The sequence below is a fragment of the Lagopus muta genome, chromosome 2 (genome assembly GCF_023343835.1).
Source record: "Lagopus muta isolate bLagMut1 chromosome 2, bLagMut1 primary, whole genome shotgun sequence".
NCBI classification, from domain to species: domain Eukaryota; kingdom Metazoa; phylum Chordata; class Aves; order Galliformes; family Phasianidae; genus Lagopus; species Lagopus muta.
Window position 1 is genome coordinate 109,324,117 of NC_064434.1, and position 21,263 is coordinate 109,345,379.

At 34.9% G+C, this 21,263-nt stretch overlaps 1 protein-coding gene across 6 annotated transcripts in view; it reads right to left on the reverse strand.

Annotated features, from left to right (window-relative positions):
• The window catches only part of USP34 (ubiquitin specific peptidase 34), a 134,153-nt gene that overhangs the window by 77,852 nt on the left and 35,038 nt on the right, over nucleotides 1-21,263 (reverse strand). For all 6 annotated transcript variants that reach the window (XM_048936627.1, XM_048936625.1, XM_048936626.1 and 3 more), the window contains exons 7-14: nucleotides 18,054-18,246; nucleotides 12,482-12,543; nucleotides 5,183-5,264; nucleotides 4,997-5,089; nucleotides 2,202-2,327; nucleotides 1,636-1,765; nucleotides 529-561; nucleotides 4-134 (exon numbers count right to left, since the gene is read on the reverse strand). In XM_048936627.1, coding sequence (XP_048792584.1) covers nucleotides 4-134; nucleotides 529-561; nucleotides 1,636-1,765; nucleotides 2,202-2,327; nucleotides 4,997-5,089; nucleotides 5,183-5,264; nucleotides 12,482-12,543; nucleotides 18,054-18,246 — 850 coding nt within the window. The remainder of the gene's footprint in view (nucleotides 1-3; nucleotides 135-528; nucleotides 562-1,635; nucleotides 1,766-2,201; nucleotides 2,328-4,996; nucleotides 5,090-5,182; nucleotides 5,265-12,481; nucleotides 12,544-18,053; nucleotides 18,247-21,263) is intronic.

A 21,263-nucleotide genomic window follows, 5' to 3' on the forward strand; every position in this document is an offset into this window, starting at 1 on the left:
TACCTCTGTATCTGAAAGTCGCTGTTGTACATGTTTTGTTCTGTTAATAAGCTGCTCCTCCATTTCAATATCACTACCTCCACTCTGATGGGTGTCGCTGTTGTCACTACTTTGAGGGCTAGCTGCTGGTGACCCTAGTTCAAAATCATGTTTCCTAGTTAATCTGCACTATGTATTAATTGGAATGTACATATTCATAAATCTGCTTCATATGTTGAAATGAAAAACATTCTAGCCACAAACATTTGAACAAGGAAGACAACCCAAACATCCTGAATGCTTCAGCACTAAAAATTCTTTTCAGAACACTATGCATTTTATAACAAAATTTGTATTCAGATAATTTCTTGTGCCAGTATGTAAAACAGATACACCACTTGGTTAGATTCTACGCTAAATATAATTTTCATTTAATTTTCATAGAATACATTTTCAAACTTGTACCAGCTTTTCTTCTACCCAAATAGCTCTATAAGAAACATAGCATGAAATATACAAAACATGGTGTTCTGCTAAATCTATACTTACAAGGCGAAGGGGCTGCTCTTCTGAGATCCTCCTCTGAAGAGAAAAACAGAATGGAAAATCAAGAACTAAAATTCTTTTTGCCAGTCTATAGCTGTCCATCATTCATAAAAATCAGAAGTAAGAAAAGTTAGTTGAACTACAGTATAATGCTTTGGAAGCAGCTTTAGTAATGACTGCAGGAAAATACACACTCAAATAGAGAAAAAAACACAGAAATAGCAAGTAATATCAGCAACAAGGTAAAAAACAGATAAACTTTTGTAATATTTGATGTAGCTATAAAATTACAGCTGTTCTCCAGAACAAAAGTAGTTAACCGGTAAGCTGAACTATTCTTTGAATTAAAATACAAACGAAAGAAAAATAAATACTACGTGACGTGATATATAGAGCGGAGTTTGTTCATAGTGTCTGGTATGATGATGTGTTTTGGTCTGGGAGATAAATACTGTTAATAACACACAAATGTTTTAGTTGTTGCTGAACAGTACTGTACTTAGAGAGCCAAGGACATTTCAGCTTCTTGAATTATCTTGCCAGAAAGGATACTGGGGAGGACCAAGCTGACCAAACCGGGTCAGCTGATCTAAAGGGTCAAAGGGATATCGCACACAATACTGACATTGATTGGAAAAAACAATCAAACTGAGGGAAACTGACTGGGGAAGGCAGCCTCTGCTCAGAAACTGGCTGGGCATCAGCCAGCGGTGAGCAATTATGGACTGCTTGCTTCGTAAATATAAATAAATAAATACACACATACATACATACGTATGTATGTATGTACTATTATTTCTCTCTTCCGTTTGGATTAGGAAAAGTTTTTATCTCAACTAATTAATTCTACTAATTCTACTTCTTCCTCTCTCTTTCCCCTGTCCCATGCTGGAGGAGTGAGCAACAGCTCCATGGTACTTAGCAACCTGCTGGGTTAAAACCACAACTTGATGACGAATGCCTTCATCATTATTCTTTATTTTATTTTCTGCTTGAAAAATATGCCAGCAGGACCTTTCATTTATTTATTTATTTTAATACTTCAAGTAAAAAATGGGGGATACATAAATTAAAACTTTAACTACCAGATTGAATGGGATAAATACATACCTTTTTTGTTTCCTATTGGTAGATTAGTACTGAGTAAAGATGCAAAAGAGCTTTGTTTTGACAGCTGAGCTTTAGCTGCTAGTGCATTGTTCCACAGTGCTTTTATAAGCATTGATGCCAAATACAATGTCTACAAAGAAAATCAGGTAACAGTGCCATGAAGAAGCAGCAGGTTTTGTATGCAAAGATATATTGTTAATCTTTCAGTATGCCAATGCTACAAAATAAATGCATCAAAATAAACAAATGGAGAAAAAGAAGAAATATAGTATGGAACATGTTTTAACTTCATGTATAGTATAGACTATTATATCTACTTAATACATTTAATATTTTTATAATATATAAAACTATTTATGATTATGCAGACTTTGAAAGCCTCTGAAAAAAACTGCAGTTGTGAAGCAAGAAAAGCATACAGAAACATGACAGTTTTACTCATGTACATTCTTCTTTTATGCATTAGTGAATATTACTTTCATGCTTTCTTTTTGAATGATAAACACATAACTGCTAATTAAAATACTAACATAATTTCTTGTTGCAGTAATTTTGTTCATCTTTACCTGTTCAGTGTGAGCGCTTGGATGAAGAGTCGAGACTAGGTTAAGGAGATGCCTAAGTGGGACAGGGTCCAAGTTTTTGATCAAAGAAGGGAACAAATCGTGTATGTAACGACTGCAATGCTTCAGCTACAATGTACAAACAGAGAATATAACAAGTTTTACTGTAAAAAAAATATGGATAAAACTGAAACCTTTGCACAAATTCTTAATAAACGTTAGGCCAACAGCTCTAAACATCAGACTTGCAATTTTGACTGCATTTTTACATTCCATGGCAGGCTAAGTTAAATGATATCACATGTAATATCACCACATATCTTCTTTAGTTTTAGATCCAGTAGGAGCTTTGGGCAAAAGAACAAGTTATGTTCGCAGGTTAATTTAAAGAAAACACCTGAAATATTAGTTAATATGTTAAATCTTGAGGAGAATAGTATTTACTATTAGTATTATTTACTATTCAGTAAAAAGGATTAACTGACAAGCAAGTGTTAAGTAATATAAGTCAGAGAGAACTGTCGTGTTTAGGACTTCATGGTAATGCCAAAAAATACAACAGCTAACTACATATTTAAGGATATATGGTGACAGTACACATAAATACTTCTTAGGTTAAACGCTGCTCAAAGTCAAAGAGTTTCATTATGTTCAGAAGGATGTTGGTAACTCTAAAATAATGTCCAAAGATATTCTTGGAAAAAAATCAAACAAACACTGCTAATGTTGGTTATCACAAACACTACAAAAGGGTGTTTTTCTCCTCATTTATTCATTTTACTTTTCCTTCCTGTAGTATACAATATCTATGTAAGGAGTTCATGGGGTACATGTATTTACTGAAACTAGAATGAAATCACGTGGGACCTACACAAGGTTGCATTTAAACATAATGAATATCAGGAACGTTCTTAGATAACCTGCTTTAATTCAGAGAATTTTTATGCCAAAACATTAGTTAAAAGAACAAAAAGCAAACAGTTCAAGGTTTTGGACTATATGACCTTTAAAGGTCCCTTCCAACTCTAAGAGCTTCTTCCATGATTCTTTTAGTCCATAGCTGTCACCCTTTCAGACGTTAGAGGTTTAAACCTTTTACATAAAGCAATCCAGGCGTAACTTAATTCAGATATGAAACACATTTTGAAAATATCAACACATTAAAATGGGCATCTGATCTTTAAAATAAATATCATAATATGGACAATTATATTTTAAAAACAACATAAGAGAAAAACGTAGAGTGCCAACAGTAGTATGAACTAGCGTATGTGTGAGAATAGCAAAGTTGATTAAGTACCTGCAAGTGCTCTGAAAGTAATGCCTCCTATTTATTTCCACAGAAACAACAACAGATAAAAAGAGAACAGCACTATTTGATACAGCAAATTCCCAGCTGCAAAACACTATTCTTCAACATAATCACCATTAGCTGTGCACTTTCACCACAAATGAACAAAAGCCTGCATCTGCACAGCTATCTGGAACATGGATTGTCTTTCATGTTGTCACTGCTGCAGACACTCACCACCCCATACCTCATGGTGTCTACATGCACTGTTTGGTCTCTATTAAACCTTCAGTGAGTGTCAATGAATGTCAATGGGGGCCATTTTTTATGCCTGAAGGAATTCAGTGACACAACCTTGCATCATACACACTTCCACATCAGATGTGATATTGTCAGATTACCCCTCTGCTGCCATCTGCCACATGGCATTAAAAGGTAACAGAAAACTGTCAAGGAGGTTAAGCCTCCACTGCCATATCATCAACATCCTCCTCTGACATCGTGAGCCAATATCATAAAATTGAAATAATTAACCTGACACAGAAAAATGTTGAAGTCTGTTACAGTGAATATTATAACAAGCACAATGACATTTCGGCTGAATTTCATAATGACAATGGACTACAAAGTTTACAGAATGTTTACAGCAGTATTTGAAACTAAATAGACACTAATACACTGCTGAACAGAGGAAAAAGAAAAAAACTGTAACTCGTGTAAAAGTAAGTTCCAAAGTTCCATGTATCTGTTCTGTCCTTCATTTTGTGTGTATTTTTTTTCTGGAAAACCAACAGTGAAAACTTAAAGTTTCTTCCTTTTGTGTGGACCTCTTTTTTTTTTTTTTTTACCTTAATACATTATAAAGGTAGAATGAAACCATGGAAAAAGTTCGTACAGCAGGTTACCAGAATGTCTGATAACTGTATTCAAATGTCCTAAGGAAGAAAAAGCCATCCGTAATTTAAAAGAAACAGCATAATAATAAATGCAAATTAGTAAAATAATGTATTTTTCTGAAGGAAAAAAAAGCTTATCAGAGTTTCCAGTCTACCAAGCAAAAAGTAAAATCTTACTGCATTCTGTAGACTTCAGCACCAGCACTGAAGTACACCTGTGAACTTCACTGTTGCAATTTTCATCATCTGTATCTCACCAAGTAGTGAAGTACAAGTTATATGAAGAAGGAGCAAGGCAACTTACCACAACAGTAATAATATAATCTTATATTATATAATCTTATAATCTTTGTCCCTATTCTTGGTGAAAACACTATGACTTCAATAAACATAGAAACAGCTTAGTAAAATCTGAGTAACTAATGAAAAAAATTAATTGTGGAAGTTTTCTAAATCAAAATGTGGTAAGCCAAACATTCCAATAAACAAAGAAAAATCCAAGGAACTCAACTTCATGCATGTAAAATAAAATTACCTTGCCATTTTCCGATTTTTGTATTGCTTCTGCAATTATTAAATAAAATCATAATTAAATAAATAAAAACATATACCTGTGCTGCAGCCCAAATACAGTCTATATGTTGAGTACTAAGTCTCCCTTCGGCTGCAAGGAAATTCAGAATCACTTGGCACTGTTTGATGATCTGCAAAGTGAAAACATATTGAGGAAAGATATACTAGAACAAGTTAGGCCTTGATATCCACACCAAAAATGACCGACATAATTTTATACAAACCTCAATGTGTATGTTTGGTCCAAAAATGTGTTCAACTACATTGTTGTTGATAAGCCAGTCTGCAAGCTCTTTTGCAATTGACCTAGAGATGGGAGGGGAGGAAAAAAAAAAAAAAAGAAAGAAAAAAAAAAAAAAAAAGGAGGGGAGGAAATATATGTAAAAACTAACTTTCTATAATAAATATCCAGTACTCTTCCCTAGCACACAATTTCATTTAAATTAACATCTATAATTACGGTAAGCATAAAAAAATGTTTCTGAACACAGTACATTCATTCACTGCTCTCTGTAGTTTTACTTCAGTAGGAAGACCAATGCCAAACATCAACATTTCCCATTTATCCCTCTAGATTGACAGCAAACATGTAAACTACAATTATACCAATTTTTTTACTGCTTAGAGTTCAAAGACCACTGTAAGACTACTTTCAGAGACTTTACAGGAAGTTTTTGATTTAAAAAAGCTGCTATTTCATCTGAGTTTATAATAAAATTCCAAAACAACTACTGAGTTTGCAAATGTAACTAAAGCTAGGAGTGATGTAAATGATTTTTATAAGAAAAGCCCTTAAACATTTTTTAGATTTTCCAGAGTAAACAGCAATTCATACAGTTTCAAAAACCTATGTATTTACATTGCCAAACTTACAGATACAGACAGCACACAGATATTTTAAAATCTTCATCTTGTTCCATCCACAGCAATGGACAATCATTGACAATCCATAATGAAATATTCAAACAGAACAAGACAAGGAATCTGAATTTTCCAAAATAAAAGTTATAAATAAAAATTCCAAAACTAACTGCCCAGCCTGGAAACTAGTATATAACCTCCTTTTTATGCATTGTACATTGAAGCGTTTGTTATTCCAGATTTTGGCAATTAGAACACATTTCAGTACTTAAAGTACAGTCCCTAGTTTAAATGATGCTGAAATAAAAGTGCTCTGTCACACAAACAAGAGAGAAGGGGAGAGAATGGGTTTCTCAGAGGAGTACAGGAATAATTATCTTTTACCACTATTACCTGTGCTGCAAATACAGCCACTATTACTGTGGATTACAAAGACTGTCAGTCTTAGAACTACAATAAAATTGTTTTTTTTAGGTAAAAAAGGATTTCCCTGCAGGCAATTGAAAATCAAATTCACCTTTTTGCAGCATACTGCCAATTCCACGGTTGTTCTGAACTGTCTGATTGCTACAGATGAATTCCTACACTGCCTCATTCCATTCTAAAGTTCTTTGAAATATGATTTGAAAAAAGTAAGGTCCCCCAGACAGTTATGAACTAACTGGTTTGCAAGATCTGACAATTTAACAACGCTATCATTTGTGACTTGCTAATAAACCGAGGTAGAGGTAGAGTATCTGCTCAGAAAAGAGCTTAAAAAAGGTACATTGGGTCTATTTTGTTTTTATTTAACTTCCAACAGCCTCATTAAATAAATAAAAAAATAAAATTAACCACTACTCATAAAACTTCAGACACCAATCCCAAGCCAAACTTCAGAGTATGCATTTTACATATGCATTCAGAAATCGGTTTGTAACAAAATATGAAGAAACGTTCTCATATGGGATCTTACATATTTTACAGCTGAAGCTGTTATTCGATTGAATATATCTACCAGTATCCCTTGAAGACCAAAATGGCTCTGAACAACACTCTTATCCATCTGCCTCCATGTTGACAAGCAGAAGTGAGTACAGTGGCACTGTCCATATAGCTCAAGAGCTTGTAGCCCTGTGACTTTTCATGCCGTTAGATCACTAGTCTTGGCATTACCCTCAAGACCAGAATAATAGAAAACAGAGTTCTCACAGATTTACTTGTGAAATGTGAGCAATCAGTTTAATTTCTTATGTGAGAAAAATGGTCTTTACTCTTGTTTCATATGTAAACTGCATGGTAGCAAAATAAATGAATTTGTTACTGATGAAGAGCCAACCAACATAAGGACTACAATGTATGTATTCTGGGAAGTAATAAACCTACAGTGTATACACACTCATAAGGAGCAGTGATGGAATTCAAAATCAAAAATCACCATCTGTCTTACATTACAGTTTCCCAGCCCCACATTCTTGAACACTGAATGTCACTCCCTCCTTTACAGTCCTTCCTACTTAACTCTTACTGCTTTGTAATGCTTTGTCCTACTGTGGTTGAAAGGATTCTGCTACATGACACAGCCAAAAAGCATTAGTTTTCATTCTTCTCATATAAAAGGTAGACAGACCTGGTGACACGACTGAACTTACACCCACTGGGTGCAGGAGATCTGAATGGAGACATTTCTGACTATGAAATTTGAAGAAACATAACATGTCTGAAAAACACTTCAGAGTTAACACCAGAGTTATAAGTCAATTGAAGTAATTTTCTTCCAGCACCACTTAGTTTCTTCTGGGATCTGGATTGTTGGATCTGTATCGATGACAACAAACCCCAGGTAAACACTGCCAGATTCACTGTTATTGCTAATCTGGAAGGACACAAGACACAGTGCTCAGTATGACACAATAGCCATTAGATGCTGTACTCAGAGTTATACGTTGTATTCTGGCTACCTCAAAGAAAAGAAAGAGAACTCTTTCCTGAGTTGGCTCCTACGCCATCTTATTAAAGAAGTATAACAACTCTTCATCTCTAGTCTGCAAGTTTTCTTCTGAGAAATAATGGATTACTCCTCTGAAGGAATGCCCTTTTTTAATACATGTATTCTCAAAGATAAGATTTTTTTGCCTAGCGGTTTTCCTTGAATGTTTCTTCACACTTGAAAACAGACTGAACACCTTAACTCACAAGCAATTTCAGAACCTCACACAAACAAAAAAGCAGAGCAATCTTGAACAACTTTTTACAACAAACCTAGTAAGTATAATCTTCAGTATTTTCACAGATTTCACTTTGATTTACAGCTATATTAACATTCCTGTATATATAGTCTGTATTCTTCAAAAGAAAGAAGTACTCTTTCACAGAATGATTTGCAAATTATTATATGATTACTAGTATGTGATACCACTATATGTCAGATAATCCATAGAGGTATGCTCTTCCCTCTAATATGAAAGCAGCTGTACAAAGAACTGTTCTACAAACAACATATTCAAGCCCTCGACACTTAAGATTTGAGAACATTCACCTTTGAAATAACACGTATCAGCTCTGTGGTAGATTTAGTAAAGGCAAAAGGAGAAAATGAAGTGAGGGGAGCAGACATGCTAGTTTAATTGTCTCTAAATCTCTCTCTGGCTGGAAACCTACACAAAATATTGGGCTAGACAACCTCTAGGCTTCATTAATTTCTCCCTAAACTTTTAATAGAATTTACAATCAATTAATGTCTTTTGAAAACAGATGTTCTAGTTCCAAGAAATTGTGTTGAAACTGTGTTAAAATCCTAGAAAGATTTTAAGCTAAGGCTGAGGTGGGATACTTGATAACCACAGAAACATCCAGATTCAGGAACCAATCCCACACCAAAGTAACCCCCCAAAACAAAATCTTATTTACCCAACCAGTCTATTCCCATTACAATCCACCATGCAGCTACAGAAACACATCAGCTCAGTACCGGATAAAATCCAGCAATGTTTCTGAAAAAAACGTAATTCAAAAACTCAAAAAAAAAAAAAACAAACCATAGCAAAAACAAGTAGCTTGCAAAGAATGAACACTAACATTTCTTGACTAGATCACTGAAATATAGCCTTTGAATATAATCACAAACAGGAAGAGTTGATCTTAACTATTTAGGGTCAGAAATGTGAACAGCACATAGCAGCCACTTTCCCAACAAACATTCAAGTTCTTTTGTTGTTTGTTTTTTTTTTTTTATTTTAATCAGCATACATCTCCCTATTTGACAAGCACCAGAAGTATAACACAGTTGAACTACAATGTGTGCCACTAGAAAGAAATACTAGAGAGCTGAGTGAGTAACTACAGTATTCTGTTTTTGGAGAAAACCTGGGAAGATCCATATGAACGTGGAAATAGAGAGAGGGGAAAGTGGCTTTTAAAATCAAGTTGCTATAAACTCAATTGGTGAGCCAAGGCAAAATACAAGAATGTACTCAACAAACTAACAAAACAGTAGTGAAGGAAAAAACCAACACAAAACTTGCAGCTTAATATCTGCTTAAGAGAGAAGAGAAAGAAGAAACAATTTAGATCCCTATGTTGACAGGTGATGTGAATTTTTAGTGAGGTCAGTTAGGTTCTAAAATGAGGAGGGAAGTCATCTCAGCTTCAGCCTGAACTCCAAAACTCAAATTCCTGGCCTGCCAAGTGCTGATATTGCTGTTTTCACAAACCAACAGTTCCTCATTAAGGAAGACTACTTTCTCCTCTTACAGTCCATATAGGAAAAAAATCATTCTCTCCATTAAGAAAATGACCAGTTTTCAGAAAGTGACATCAGTCAAATAGTTTTAGATATCACTATTCAAAACCAAGAAGACTCTTTTATTCAATCTCATTGCTTTACCTCTGGTAAATTTCACATTCCTCAAAACCCATATTCCTCAATACCCTAGATATTGCCTTAGATATTGGTATTATTTTATTATTTTGATACCAAAAATTAGATTCTAACTTAAAAACCAGGAACACCAAAATTACAGGTATCATTTTGATGGATAAAGTTGAGTCAGCAAGACACAGCACGCAGCTGGACAGTATCAATCAGCACGAACCCTCAACCCTGCAGAAGACAAGTCAAGTATACTGAATGTAAAAAGACATGCAAATATCTACAGCTAGAGAACAGATTTCCCTTAGTTTTCTGCTGCTTCCCAGTGAAAGCTGTGAAATCCAACATTCTCCCTAAGAAAAAATACTTCAGCTTGTCTTACAGAAAAATCTGCAATCCATGCAGATAAAGGTGGGAAGCTACTGTTGCAAAATATTTGCAAAAAAAAATCTGATACTTCCATACAGGAGGAAGAGCTAGAACTACCTTGTAGCTCTTAAAAGGAAAAAAAAAAAAAAAAAAAAAAAAAAAAAAAAAAGATACCTCCTGCAAACCCACCTTATAAAGATATAGAAGCAGAAACTGCAAAGGTTGACAGTTCCAAATGCATCTGAAAAAGTCAAAACACATAAGTGGGAAGACCACAAATAATGGAAAACATCTTTCTTTGATAAATCTGCAGGGGCTACAAAGGTACAAAATAAATAAGACTTCTCCTCTGACCAAGGAAAAAAAATAAGATTGAAGTGCTTTCCTTTTGCTGTCAATTCCACAAGCGCTTTCTGATCCAAAAATTTCTCATGAATTAAGTCTAGTGAGAGAGAAGCTTTGTACTGAAAGAACTGCAGAAGAAAGACATTTTTCCCCATCCTTCTGTGTCAAACTTTTGTGATTATTTGGCCTGCAAAATAATAGGATACGTGATTCCAAAATGTGAATACAAGTAGCAACACTTGGTATTGATTTGTACCCAATTTGTCAGGTAAAATATCAGAATGACTGGAATTCAAATTAGAAAAAAAATCACATACTACAAACATGGGAAAAAAAGGTATTCTGTTAACAATGCATTCCTTTCAAATGACATGCTTACAGATGCCCTTGCCAAGAAAGTAATATCCCAGAGGAGAACTTGACAATTTCCTTTAGCTTTAAGATAACTGATCTTTTTCCACAGTACATCTACTCTTCTTCAGGGAAATTTAACACCCTCTTTTTTGTGCTCCTCAATTTGTTACTACTTGTTAAACAATTCACTCACAATGTATTTCACAAAATAAACCAAGAAACACCTCAGTTTCAGATTCATAGCATGAAGCAAGGAGGAGAAAGAATGGATAAAACATGTTTGCCCATCCCAGAGTAACAATACACCATGAACTGGCAGTACAAGACTGAAAACACCCCAGTCAACCAAGCCACCTCACTTAAAATCTTTCTACTGCATAACCTAAAAGCTAGTTTTATTCCTGCAGTATTTGCTTCTACTGATATCGAACGAAAGGCTTTGGAAAAAAAACACACCTGCTAGGGCACAAATAATTTATTAGAATACTGCAAATATTGAGAAATGTACATTTGCTTAGTGAAATTGCGTTCAGGTTTCACCAGATTATAGTGAGATATTTACATCACACTCGAAGGTAATTCTATTTTTTTTTTCCTGATACTATGTATCAAAATTCACTTCTAAATAAATGGATGTCATGTTCCAATAAACAGACTCATGTCCACCTATTCATTTAATGATGAATGACTTGAACAAAAAGACTGCAAGCAGTCTTCGGTTTGTATTCTCAAGGTATTTCCACATTTTTCTGGAAGCAAAAATATCATAGATTCTCATTCTTTTTAGAGTATCAACTTATTAACACAAATTCCACAAAGCATTTAAGTTGCTATTCACATGAACTTTACAACACTGCAATCAAAAACTGCAATAGGACTGCTGCTAGAGCTAAATAAGCAAGTGTTAAAGAAAACCAACTAACTACATAAAAAAAGGAAGCCAACTGCTGCTGTCATACACACTGCTAACATGGAAAAGATACTGGAGGTTGTGTGCATCTAGTGAAACAAGATAAACATGTGGATACAATCCCTAAGATATGAGGAAAGTACCTATTTTAAGTAAAATCCTATGTTTTAGAGAATTTGTCTAGGAATTCAAAAGAATGCTTATTTCAGCCACCTAAATAGAAAATTTTGTCTAAATCATAAACAGTTCTAATGTAAAGTTTAAAGCTGTCCAAACATAATACATTTCCTTAATGGAATACAATCCCACGCATTAAACTTCACAGAGATTTATAGGAGTTGTGTTTAAAATTGTTACACTCACCTGAAAGGGATTTTGGAAAAAAAAAAAAAAAAGAAAAAACAAGCAACAAAAACCTGTTCTAAAAGCACTTTCTCACAAAATTTGGAAAACTAGTAACAAGAATGGGTGCCAGTGACAGAAAAACAAGTCTTAGTTAACTACAATATTAGAAGCAATGAAATGACAGCAAAAATATTACTTGGATATGAGTTAGCTAGTTCATATTTATACTTCATAGCTGTTACAAGAATTTATTATTTCATAATCTACATTTTCCTAAAGGTTACCTTATCTCCTTCAAAAAAACCAGTAAAAAAATCCACAAACATTTAGTAATACTTCAGAAATAACCATTTAAAAACATTTATTACACCCCGATAAAAATATTTCTCACAAACAGCTCAGATGATCAGATTCCCAATGTTTTAAATCTACAACAATACAGAACTGCAATCATACAGAGCAGTTGAACTATGTAATATTCCTACTTACGTTTCTGTGTCTGAAACTAATGACTCATTATTACAGACATCATTGAAGGTATGAAGTTGATTCTATAGTTAGAAAAAGGAAGAAGAAAATAAAATGTTATCTAAATATGTTGTAAAGTAGTTCTGCTATATTTATAAATAATATTAGTAACAGAAAAGACATCTTTATAGTTCTTGCAGTGATTTTAAGTAAACTCAAAAATTTAAACACGCACTCTAGCAGGCAAGCAGGATTGGTCTTACTTATTTATTCATTCTTTTAAATCAACAATTCTTTTACTAAACCAGTTAAACAGTGTTAGAAAACTGTCCTCAACAGAAATCAAATGAAGGCATCTGGTAGTATCATTGCACGTAGCTCTTCATGAGTAATGAAACACACACTCTTAACAGAGGCTTCAGGATGAGTTTCTGTATCATTACGGAACTTACTACAACAGTAAAGACCTCAGTATTGGTAATGTGGCAAAAAAAAAAAGTCTACAAAGTGAGTTAAAATTTCAATATTCATAAAAATAGTGGAGGTTTTTTTAATTTTTAACAAGATGTCTTAAAGAAATCAACCTGTTAAAGGATCACGTCTCTCATGTTCTTTCTCACATTTATAAAGCACCTCAGTAAATACGTCCATGAACCAAAACCTTTTCTGATTGTATACTAATCCTAATTTTGTTCAGGTTGCTAAAATTTATTGTTAATACCCTCAAAAGCCAAGAATTCTGAAAAGCTATATTTGATAGTGGGTTTAGTTAGTTTGTTGTCAAATTGTAATGCCTTACTCTATTTACAGGAAAGCAATTTTATTTGTTACAAAAGTGTATTAACTCCATGCTCTGAAACTACAAATAAACTTATTGACAGAACTGCCTCATATCACTATCAAGTTATTTCAACCTTCTCCTATTGTTAATTTAAGGAGATTGGAATAACTTGGTGCAGAATAGCTTGCATTATTGCCATCTATAAGAAGATAAAGCTGTCTTCAGAAGCATAAGCCCACTGCCATGATCTAAAACTTAGTTCAATGCTGCATGAGAAAAGTGAATCGTTTCAATACCTGAATGTTATGATAGAGGAGGATGACAGAGTACACTAGCAGAACTGGAATTTTAAAATAAAAACTACACACAGATTTGACAAGTATGTTTTGCAGAAACTACAGACTGCAAATCCCAAGGCTGTCAATTATACAGACTAAACAATTTTTTTATGCACCTTTAAACATTTGGAATTTCTCTAGTATTTAGAAAAGCTTTCCATAAGAAATTCCTCTGGAGAAGTGCTCTCAAAGAAAATAATGAGATAGCTTTAATTATCTATTGTACAACTTGACATTATTGGATGAAACCATACTGGTTTTCCTCTGTGTTTGTAAGTTAAGGACTTTTAATAAAAAATACTCATTTCAAATGAAAAGAATAAAATTCCCATGAGCTTTCTCTTTCCCTCAGCTTCAACCTTCCAGAAACACAGGTGGCTCTGCGACCAATTATTTACATGAACATATTTTCAACATTTAAAGTTATGTAATAAAGCTTATTTGTTGATTTGTCATTTAAAAAAAAGGCATTGCAATGGAATTTTTGAAATTCCGATCAAACTTGTCGCTTCACTTCATCAAAAGGGTTATTCTTTTCTTCCTTGCAACAACTCAAGATCATGCGCTCCATAATTCTGTTGACAGTTAATCTCCTTCAAACTGTACACAAATATTTATACCTAATCCCAAAAATTTTAAGAGGGGAAAAAAGGTGTTTTTTAAGAAACAAAATTGAATATGAGTAAAAATTAGTGAGACATGCAAGCTAGATTATGCAATGATTAACAAATAAGCTATTAATAGTAATTTTCAACGAAATACAGGATATGTTGTTGTTTTTTTTTTTCCAGTGAAACATGGAACAGAACTTAACAAACAAGTTGACTGATTAGAACTGGGTCAAATAAAGTGAAAGGTAACTGGAGTTTCTGAATACATTTTCAAATTGATCAGAAAGTGAGAGTATCAAAGTATGACTATTACCAATTTTAAATCTATGGTCACATGTTGACTCAAATTTCCCATACAGAATTCTTATCCAAAGGAATTTTGTCAAAAGGTGACATTTATTATATTTGCAGGTTCATATGATTTCAAAAACTAAAGACTTAGATTTTTGACATAACAGTGCAATACAAAGTACATATGGGAAAGTGATGCACCACCTTGTTCTCACTCACCTGGTAAAAAAGTTTTCACTTCATGATATGTTATCATTAAATGTCAAAGACAATAACATTTTTCAATTTTTTGTGATATATATGAAAGACTTCAAGAAACTGAAGACACCTCTGCCCAGACATTCAATCCATCTAATAAAGATGTTCTGGTTACTGAGTACAACAGAAGGAAAACAAAGAAAGCTAAGAATGGAAAGCAATCTCCCTAGCTACTCGTGTGTCATGGTCCAGTCATCAAGGGAAATTAAACTTTCTACACAGGAAACCAATGCAGGAAGAAATAAATGTGCACTGTCTAATTTCTGTACTGATTTTTATTTTTTCCTGGGAAAATCCTATAACGCTACATTTCTATCTTCACTAAAAACCTGGAAAAAAAAAAGAATGTCCAGATAAGTTATGAATATTTATTCCTACATATTTAAGTTAATTTCTAACTAAGTAGAAGAATTTGGAAATAAAAAAGGAAAAGAATCCTATCTGTGATACAATAGCAGACACAGAAAAGGGAACTTAGGAACTGAATGACAGGGAAACGAAACTAAAGTGGGACAAGGTAAAAACTTCTGGTGTATCTTGGTTTTCTGTAGCTATTTCCAATTTGAAATTCAACCACTCAAGCTTCGTCTTTGCTAAAATTAACCTGCAAGTGTCTATCTCCAACCTTGTTTTGTAAATAAGAACTTAAGTCAGATGATATGACACATTATGTATACACTACTCCTCAAGAGAGGTAAGTCTGTATTTGGTGGTAAGCAGATACAATCCCCGTACGCCATACAGCACGTATTTTGTGAGTCTCAAGAGTTTCCATGGAACTGAAAGGTTTAATTTTAGGACTGGTCATGTCAGACCAAATAGACCAAAACCAAATCCTCAGTTTTAGACAAATAAAAGTTGAAGAATGGAAAATATTTTGCAGTTTTCTTTATTCTAAAGTCTTGAATACAAAATGGAAGGCTGAAATTGCATTGGTTGGGTAGAATAATTCAATGAAATTACTTTGACAAATTCTAGCCACCAAAGTCATGAGTAGAAAAGAAAACTTCATAAAAGTAGTCAAGAGAGCATATCAGTAAAAGACAAGATTGTGTGAAAACACTAAGTGGTTTCATGATATTTTTGCAAACAGATCCTTGTTTGCAGTCAAACTTCCTGTAAATTTTGGCTCAAATTTCACAGATCTGGCAATTAAAACTGCTCCTGGCAAAGCAAATAAACTAAATGAACCAAAGCTCAAAAGTCAAGAAAAAGCGTTAGATGCCTCCAAAGATTCTTCCATGAGATCTTTAAAAATAGAACCAAAAAAGAAAATTCCCCATGATTTGAATGAAAAAGAATAATGACTTGTCTCTGAGTTCCAAGTAGTTTTATAGACTATTTATATAAAAAAGACTCAATAATTTATTAAAAAACAACATAACAGGGTTTTTTTTCACATGCTGAAACCTATTTGCTTTAGTCAAAAAATACTGCAAAATGTTGCTTTTGATAATATCTGTTGCTAAAAATCTCACTTTGTCACTCAACAACCATTGATTGCAATATGTCAAACCGTAACTATTTAAAGAGACACAATTTAACATTCCCCTAAAAGAACAAAATGCATAAAGATTAAACTCATGCATTCGTTTTGCATATGGATATGCACAAAGTAGCTGACAAAATCAACCGCTCAAAACTGAAGTGCTACGGTAATAACACAATGTAACTCAAACACTGGAGATTTACTCTTAAACCAGTGATACTAGAAATTACATTTTCCAAATCAATACAGAATAAAATTTCAAAAAGTGTGGCAGAGGGAAATTCCTTCCACATCCAAGCAATGACCATATTTTTAAATATATCTACGAGGTATGTTAAGAGATCTGTAACTCTACAAACATTAATGTAAATGGCAATGAAAAATCCAAACAAAAACAGACGCTGTATTTCCAGCCTAGGACTTCACAATCCTCCCAAGTTTTTGCACTATACAAAACAAACCTGAAAATTCACTTTATACTAATGAGGACAGAAAATCAGAATTCAAGCATCATGCATACTACGAATAGCATTTATGCAAAGTCAAAAATTATCTATGCATATAAACAGTAACAAATACACACTATCATTATTTCTTCTAAAGGTTAAAATTCTCTGTAGTTTGCTTTAGCATCTCTATTGAGTTAACTGTCTTATGTTTTCCATTATATAAGTGCAAAACTAAATGACAATGGATTTGGGTACAAGAAGTACAGAATCTCTTAAAATAGCATTTAATACTGCATGGATATAATTTACATATTTTTTTTTAAATGTAGGAGGTCATGCGTCAACGCAAATTAATTACTGGTGTTTTTAAACAAAAATACATATATTCTAATGGAAAACACAGGTTTTTTTAAATTTTAAATTAACATTGTTATTTTAAATATTTAAATTGGTCAAAAATGCAACTGTAAATAATTCTACGTATAACTACAGTGAAAAGTAAAATGAAATCTACGTAAACCTGTCTTGTATTTACTGACACTCAGTGACGAGCAGAATAATTGAGTGACACTTTGTAATCTAATAGAGGAGAAGTTAAATGTGTCCAGAAAAGACTGCAAATCATTCAACCATTCTATAACATTTCGTCTCTATTCATCGTTTTTTGTATTAAGGCGAACACGACAATAAGTCCTATAAATCTTATATTTAAGATTGTCAAACAAACCCAAAAACTGAAAAGACTCAGATTAGTAACGTTCACTTCTGTCCCAGTATGACTTGAATGCATATGTTGGAAACAATGACTGACAAAGGATGCACAATGTACACTGACTAGTGATGTGCACAACATATCCACGGCAAAGACAAAACTGAGGATTTTTGTTTTAAATGTACTTATATTTTTTGCTGTATATATTGATCTTCTCAATTCAGTTTCTGTTAATTGATGCAGAAATGCACTCTCTTGATTAAGAGACTATACAAAACAAACAGGAAAACAGTACATATGATACAGAGAGGCAGCCAATTACAGTAATCAAAACAGTGTGAAGGTGAAAATCAAAACATTGCTTTGTGGTAAGCAACAAATATAGCCATGTCAAGGGATTTAATTTCACACAGCTGACACAAAACATATTTAAAACACAGTTGTGTTTAGGATGGTAAATTGTTCAGGGAATACTTTACACTCATATCTCTCAGTGAACCATTCACAACCACGACTATAACTTCCTAATATTGCATAGATTAGGATTCCGCTGTTTTCACACATTAAAAAAAAAAAAAACAACCTGAAAAACAAGTCAGAAATTTGTAAGGCACAAAAAGACATTTTCTTCTAAAAATTATTATATTTTTAAAAGAGTTCTTACTGTTATTTGACTCAGCCCAGCCAATCTCATTGTTAGAGTTGGAGACATAAAGTATTTAAACGCAAGATCAAGACTTTCTTTATCAAAGCACAAAGCAGTATCCAGTGGCTCTTTAACTGTGCTCCACATTAAATCTGCCATGTTCCGGGCTGCACTCTGTCGTAACTCCTGGTCTGATAGTTTACATAAATACCTAGAATAAATTACAAAAGGAAGAATAGAAAAAAGAGTGTGATTCAAACTAGAACACTCCTGAAATACATCTGGATTATAGCAAGTACGTATTTCCAACAGCCCTAAGAGTACTAAGCCTTAAAATACCATTATCAATAGTCTATCAAAAGTTGACAACAATGAAAAAACCACTATGGAATCAGATAAAATATTATAAAAAATAAATACATTCCTTATTTTAAACCTCTTCAAATTTATTTTCAGAAGAAACAGATTTATGTAGAATGGCACAAATCTCATGCAGTTCTTTGGAGAGGCAGATTAGAAGCCTTCAGTATTTCAACTGCATCCAAACTAAATTTAAATACACAAAAATATAGTATAAATACATTTGACAGTCTTGAATCTGGACCCATCCTGGGAAGACTTGGCAAATATAAGAGAATATTATAAAATGCAAAAGAGATATTAAACTGCACTTAATTACACTTGCACACTATTCTTTCGCACTGCTGTATAAACATCAGTAAATTTAAAAAACAACAACAAAAAACCTACAGGCCTTCTTTCTTAGACTGAGGTCCTTTCTCGTAGCTCTTGTGTAGAGGCCTTAAAATAAACACACTCCAGTGATACTTAACATTGTTAAACACAGAAAAGATGCTCTAGTGCAAATGATCAGAGACGACATCCATAACAGAAATCACGGCTAAGTTAAAGAAAGACAAGATAAGGACCACTGAAGGTCCTTATTAATTATGAAATTTACTTCTTACACGGAGCAGTGGAAGTCAGATAATGGTATGCTTCTGTGCTATGATTTCTAAACAAAACTGACAATGAAAAGGCACAACTCACTTGAAAGAGTTCAGCAGCAAACCAGAGCCAGTAAACTACATCAAATCTACAGACAGGTGACAGGAGCTGCACTCTGACAAAATAAATTAACTGGTCCATGGTACAAAATGTAATCATTTCAACTCTCAGCAACTTTTGACCAATTTTTACCTCCACATTTTTATATGCAAACTATAATTAGCCCTTGTTCCCAAAGTTCTTCAATCATAATATGCATTGTCATATTTTAGACAAGAAATCCGAAAGACCAAAGATCTTAAAAGAAATTACATGTAGAATGAAAAAAAATTGCGTAAGTTTCCTGGTTTCAGCTAGGACAGTTGTTTTTTTTCCCCTCATCCTGTCTGGTTTGATACTACGTCTCAACTCCGGGAGAAAAACAGTATTGATAGTACACTGATGCTTTAGATGTTGCTGAGCAGTGCTGTACAGAGAGCAAAGGACATTTCATTTCCTTGTACTGTCCTGCCAGAGGGGGCTGAGGATGTCCAAGGAGCTGGGAGATCTGGACAGCTGGCCTAAACAGGCCAAAAGAATTTTTCATGTCATATGATATCATGTGAAAAAAAGATAACATTGACATGACCTGGCTGGGGTGGCAGCTGCTGCTCAGGGACTGACTGGGCACTGGTCAGCAAGTGGTGAGTAATTGCGTTGTGCTTCACGTGTTTTGTAAATACACATAATTATCATTCCTGTTATTTCTCTCTTCCTTTCCTACCATATTAAATAGCTTTTCTCTCAACCCACAAATCATCCTTTTTCTTCCCCCCCCCCCCCCCCCCCCCAGTTCTCTCCCATCACACTGGAAAGAACAGAGAGTGAATGACTGTGTGGTGCTGCCGGGTTAAACTACAACAGACAGATAATGAGTGACTGTCGAAATAGGCAGGAAAGAACACAGTCTTTTTATACAGAAAGAAGGGTGCACTTGTGGCCTCACTAGATGTCACTAGCAGGGCTTTCACTGAAAATTCTGCTTACACTCAAAAGTTTGAAGCAATTATGCTGATCTAGTAAATACAACAGATCTTTTTTATCATAATACAGATATCCATGCTAGGGTTCTGAAAGAGATGGCTGATGTGGTCACCGAGCCGCTCTCCATCAATTTGAAAAATCATGCCCAGCCACTGGAAAAAGGGAATATTACTCCCATTTTTAAGAAAGGAAGACCCGGGTAACTACAGGCCGGTGAGCCCCACCTCTGTGCCTGGGAAGATCATGGAGCAGAACCTCCTGGTTACCATGTTTAGGCACATACAAGATGAAGGGTGATCCAAGACAGTGTGGCTGCACCAAGCCACCACTGTGCCTGACCAATCTGGTGGCCTTCTGTGATGGAGTGATGGCTTCAGTGGATGGGTGAAGGGTGATGGATGTCATCTTCCTGGACTTTTGCAAAGCCTCTGACATGGCCCCTCACCACATCCTTCTCTCTAAATTGGAGAGGTGTGGATTTAAAGGGTGAACTGCTTGATGGGTTAGGAATTGGCTGGCTGGTCGCAGCCGAAGGACTGTGATCAGTGATTCTATGTCTGGGCAGAGGCCGGTCACAAATGGAAACTCCCCCAGGAGTTGATCTTGGAACCAGTGCTCTTCAACATCTTCATCAGTGACATCAAGTGCATGAAATCAAGTGCATCCTCAGCAAGTTGAATGGTGCAGTTGATACGTTAGAGGGAGGGAAGCCATCCAGACAAACCTGGACAGGCTGGAGAAGTGGACCCATGAAATCCTAATGAGGTCCAATAAGGCCACGTGCAGGGTGCTGCACCTGGGGCCGGGGCAATCCCAGGTGTTTATACAGAGTGGGGGAAGAAGTCCTTGAGAGCAGCCCTGCGCAGAAGGACCTGGGGGTCCTGGTGGACGAGAAGCTGGCCATGAGGCAGCAGTGTGCGCCTGCAGCCCGGAAGGCCAGCTGTGTTCTGGGCTGCATGAAAAAGGGGCGGCCAGCAGGAGAGGGAGGTGATCGTCCCCCTCTGCTCGGCTCTTGTAAGGCCCCATCTGCAGCGCTGCATCCAGGCCTGGGGCCCCCAGCACAGCAAGGACGTGGAGCTCTTGGAATGGGTCCCTAAGATGATCAGAGGGCTGGAGCACCTCTCCTATGGAGAAAGGTTGGGGGGACTGGGCTCGTTTAGCTTGGAGAAGAGACGGCTCCGGGGAGACCTAATTGTG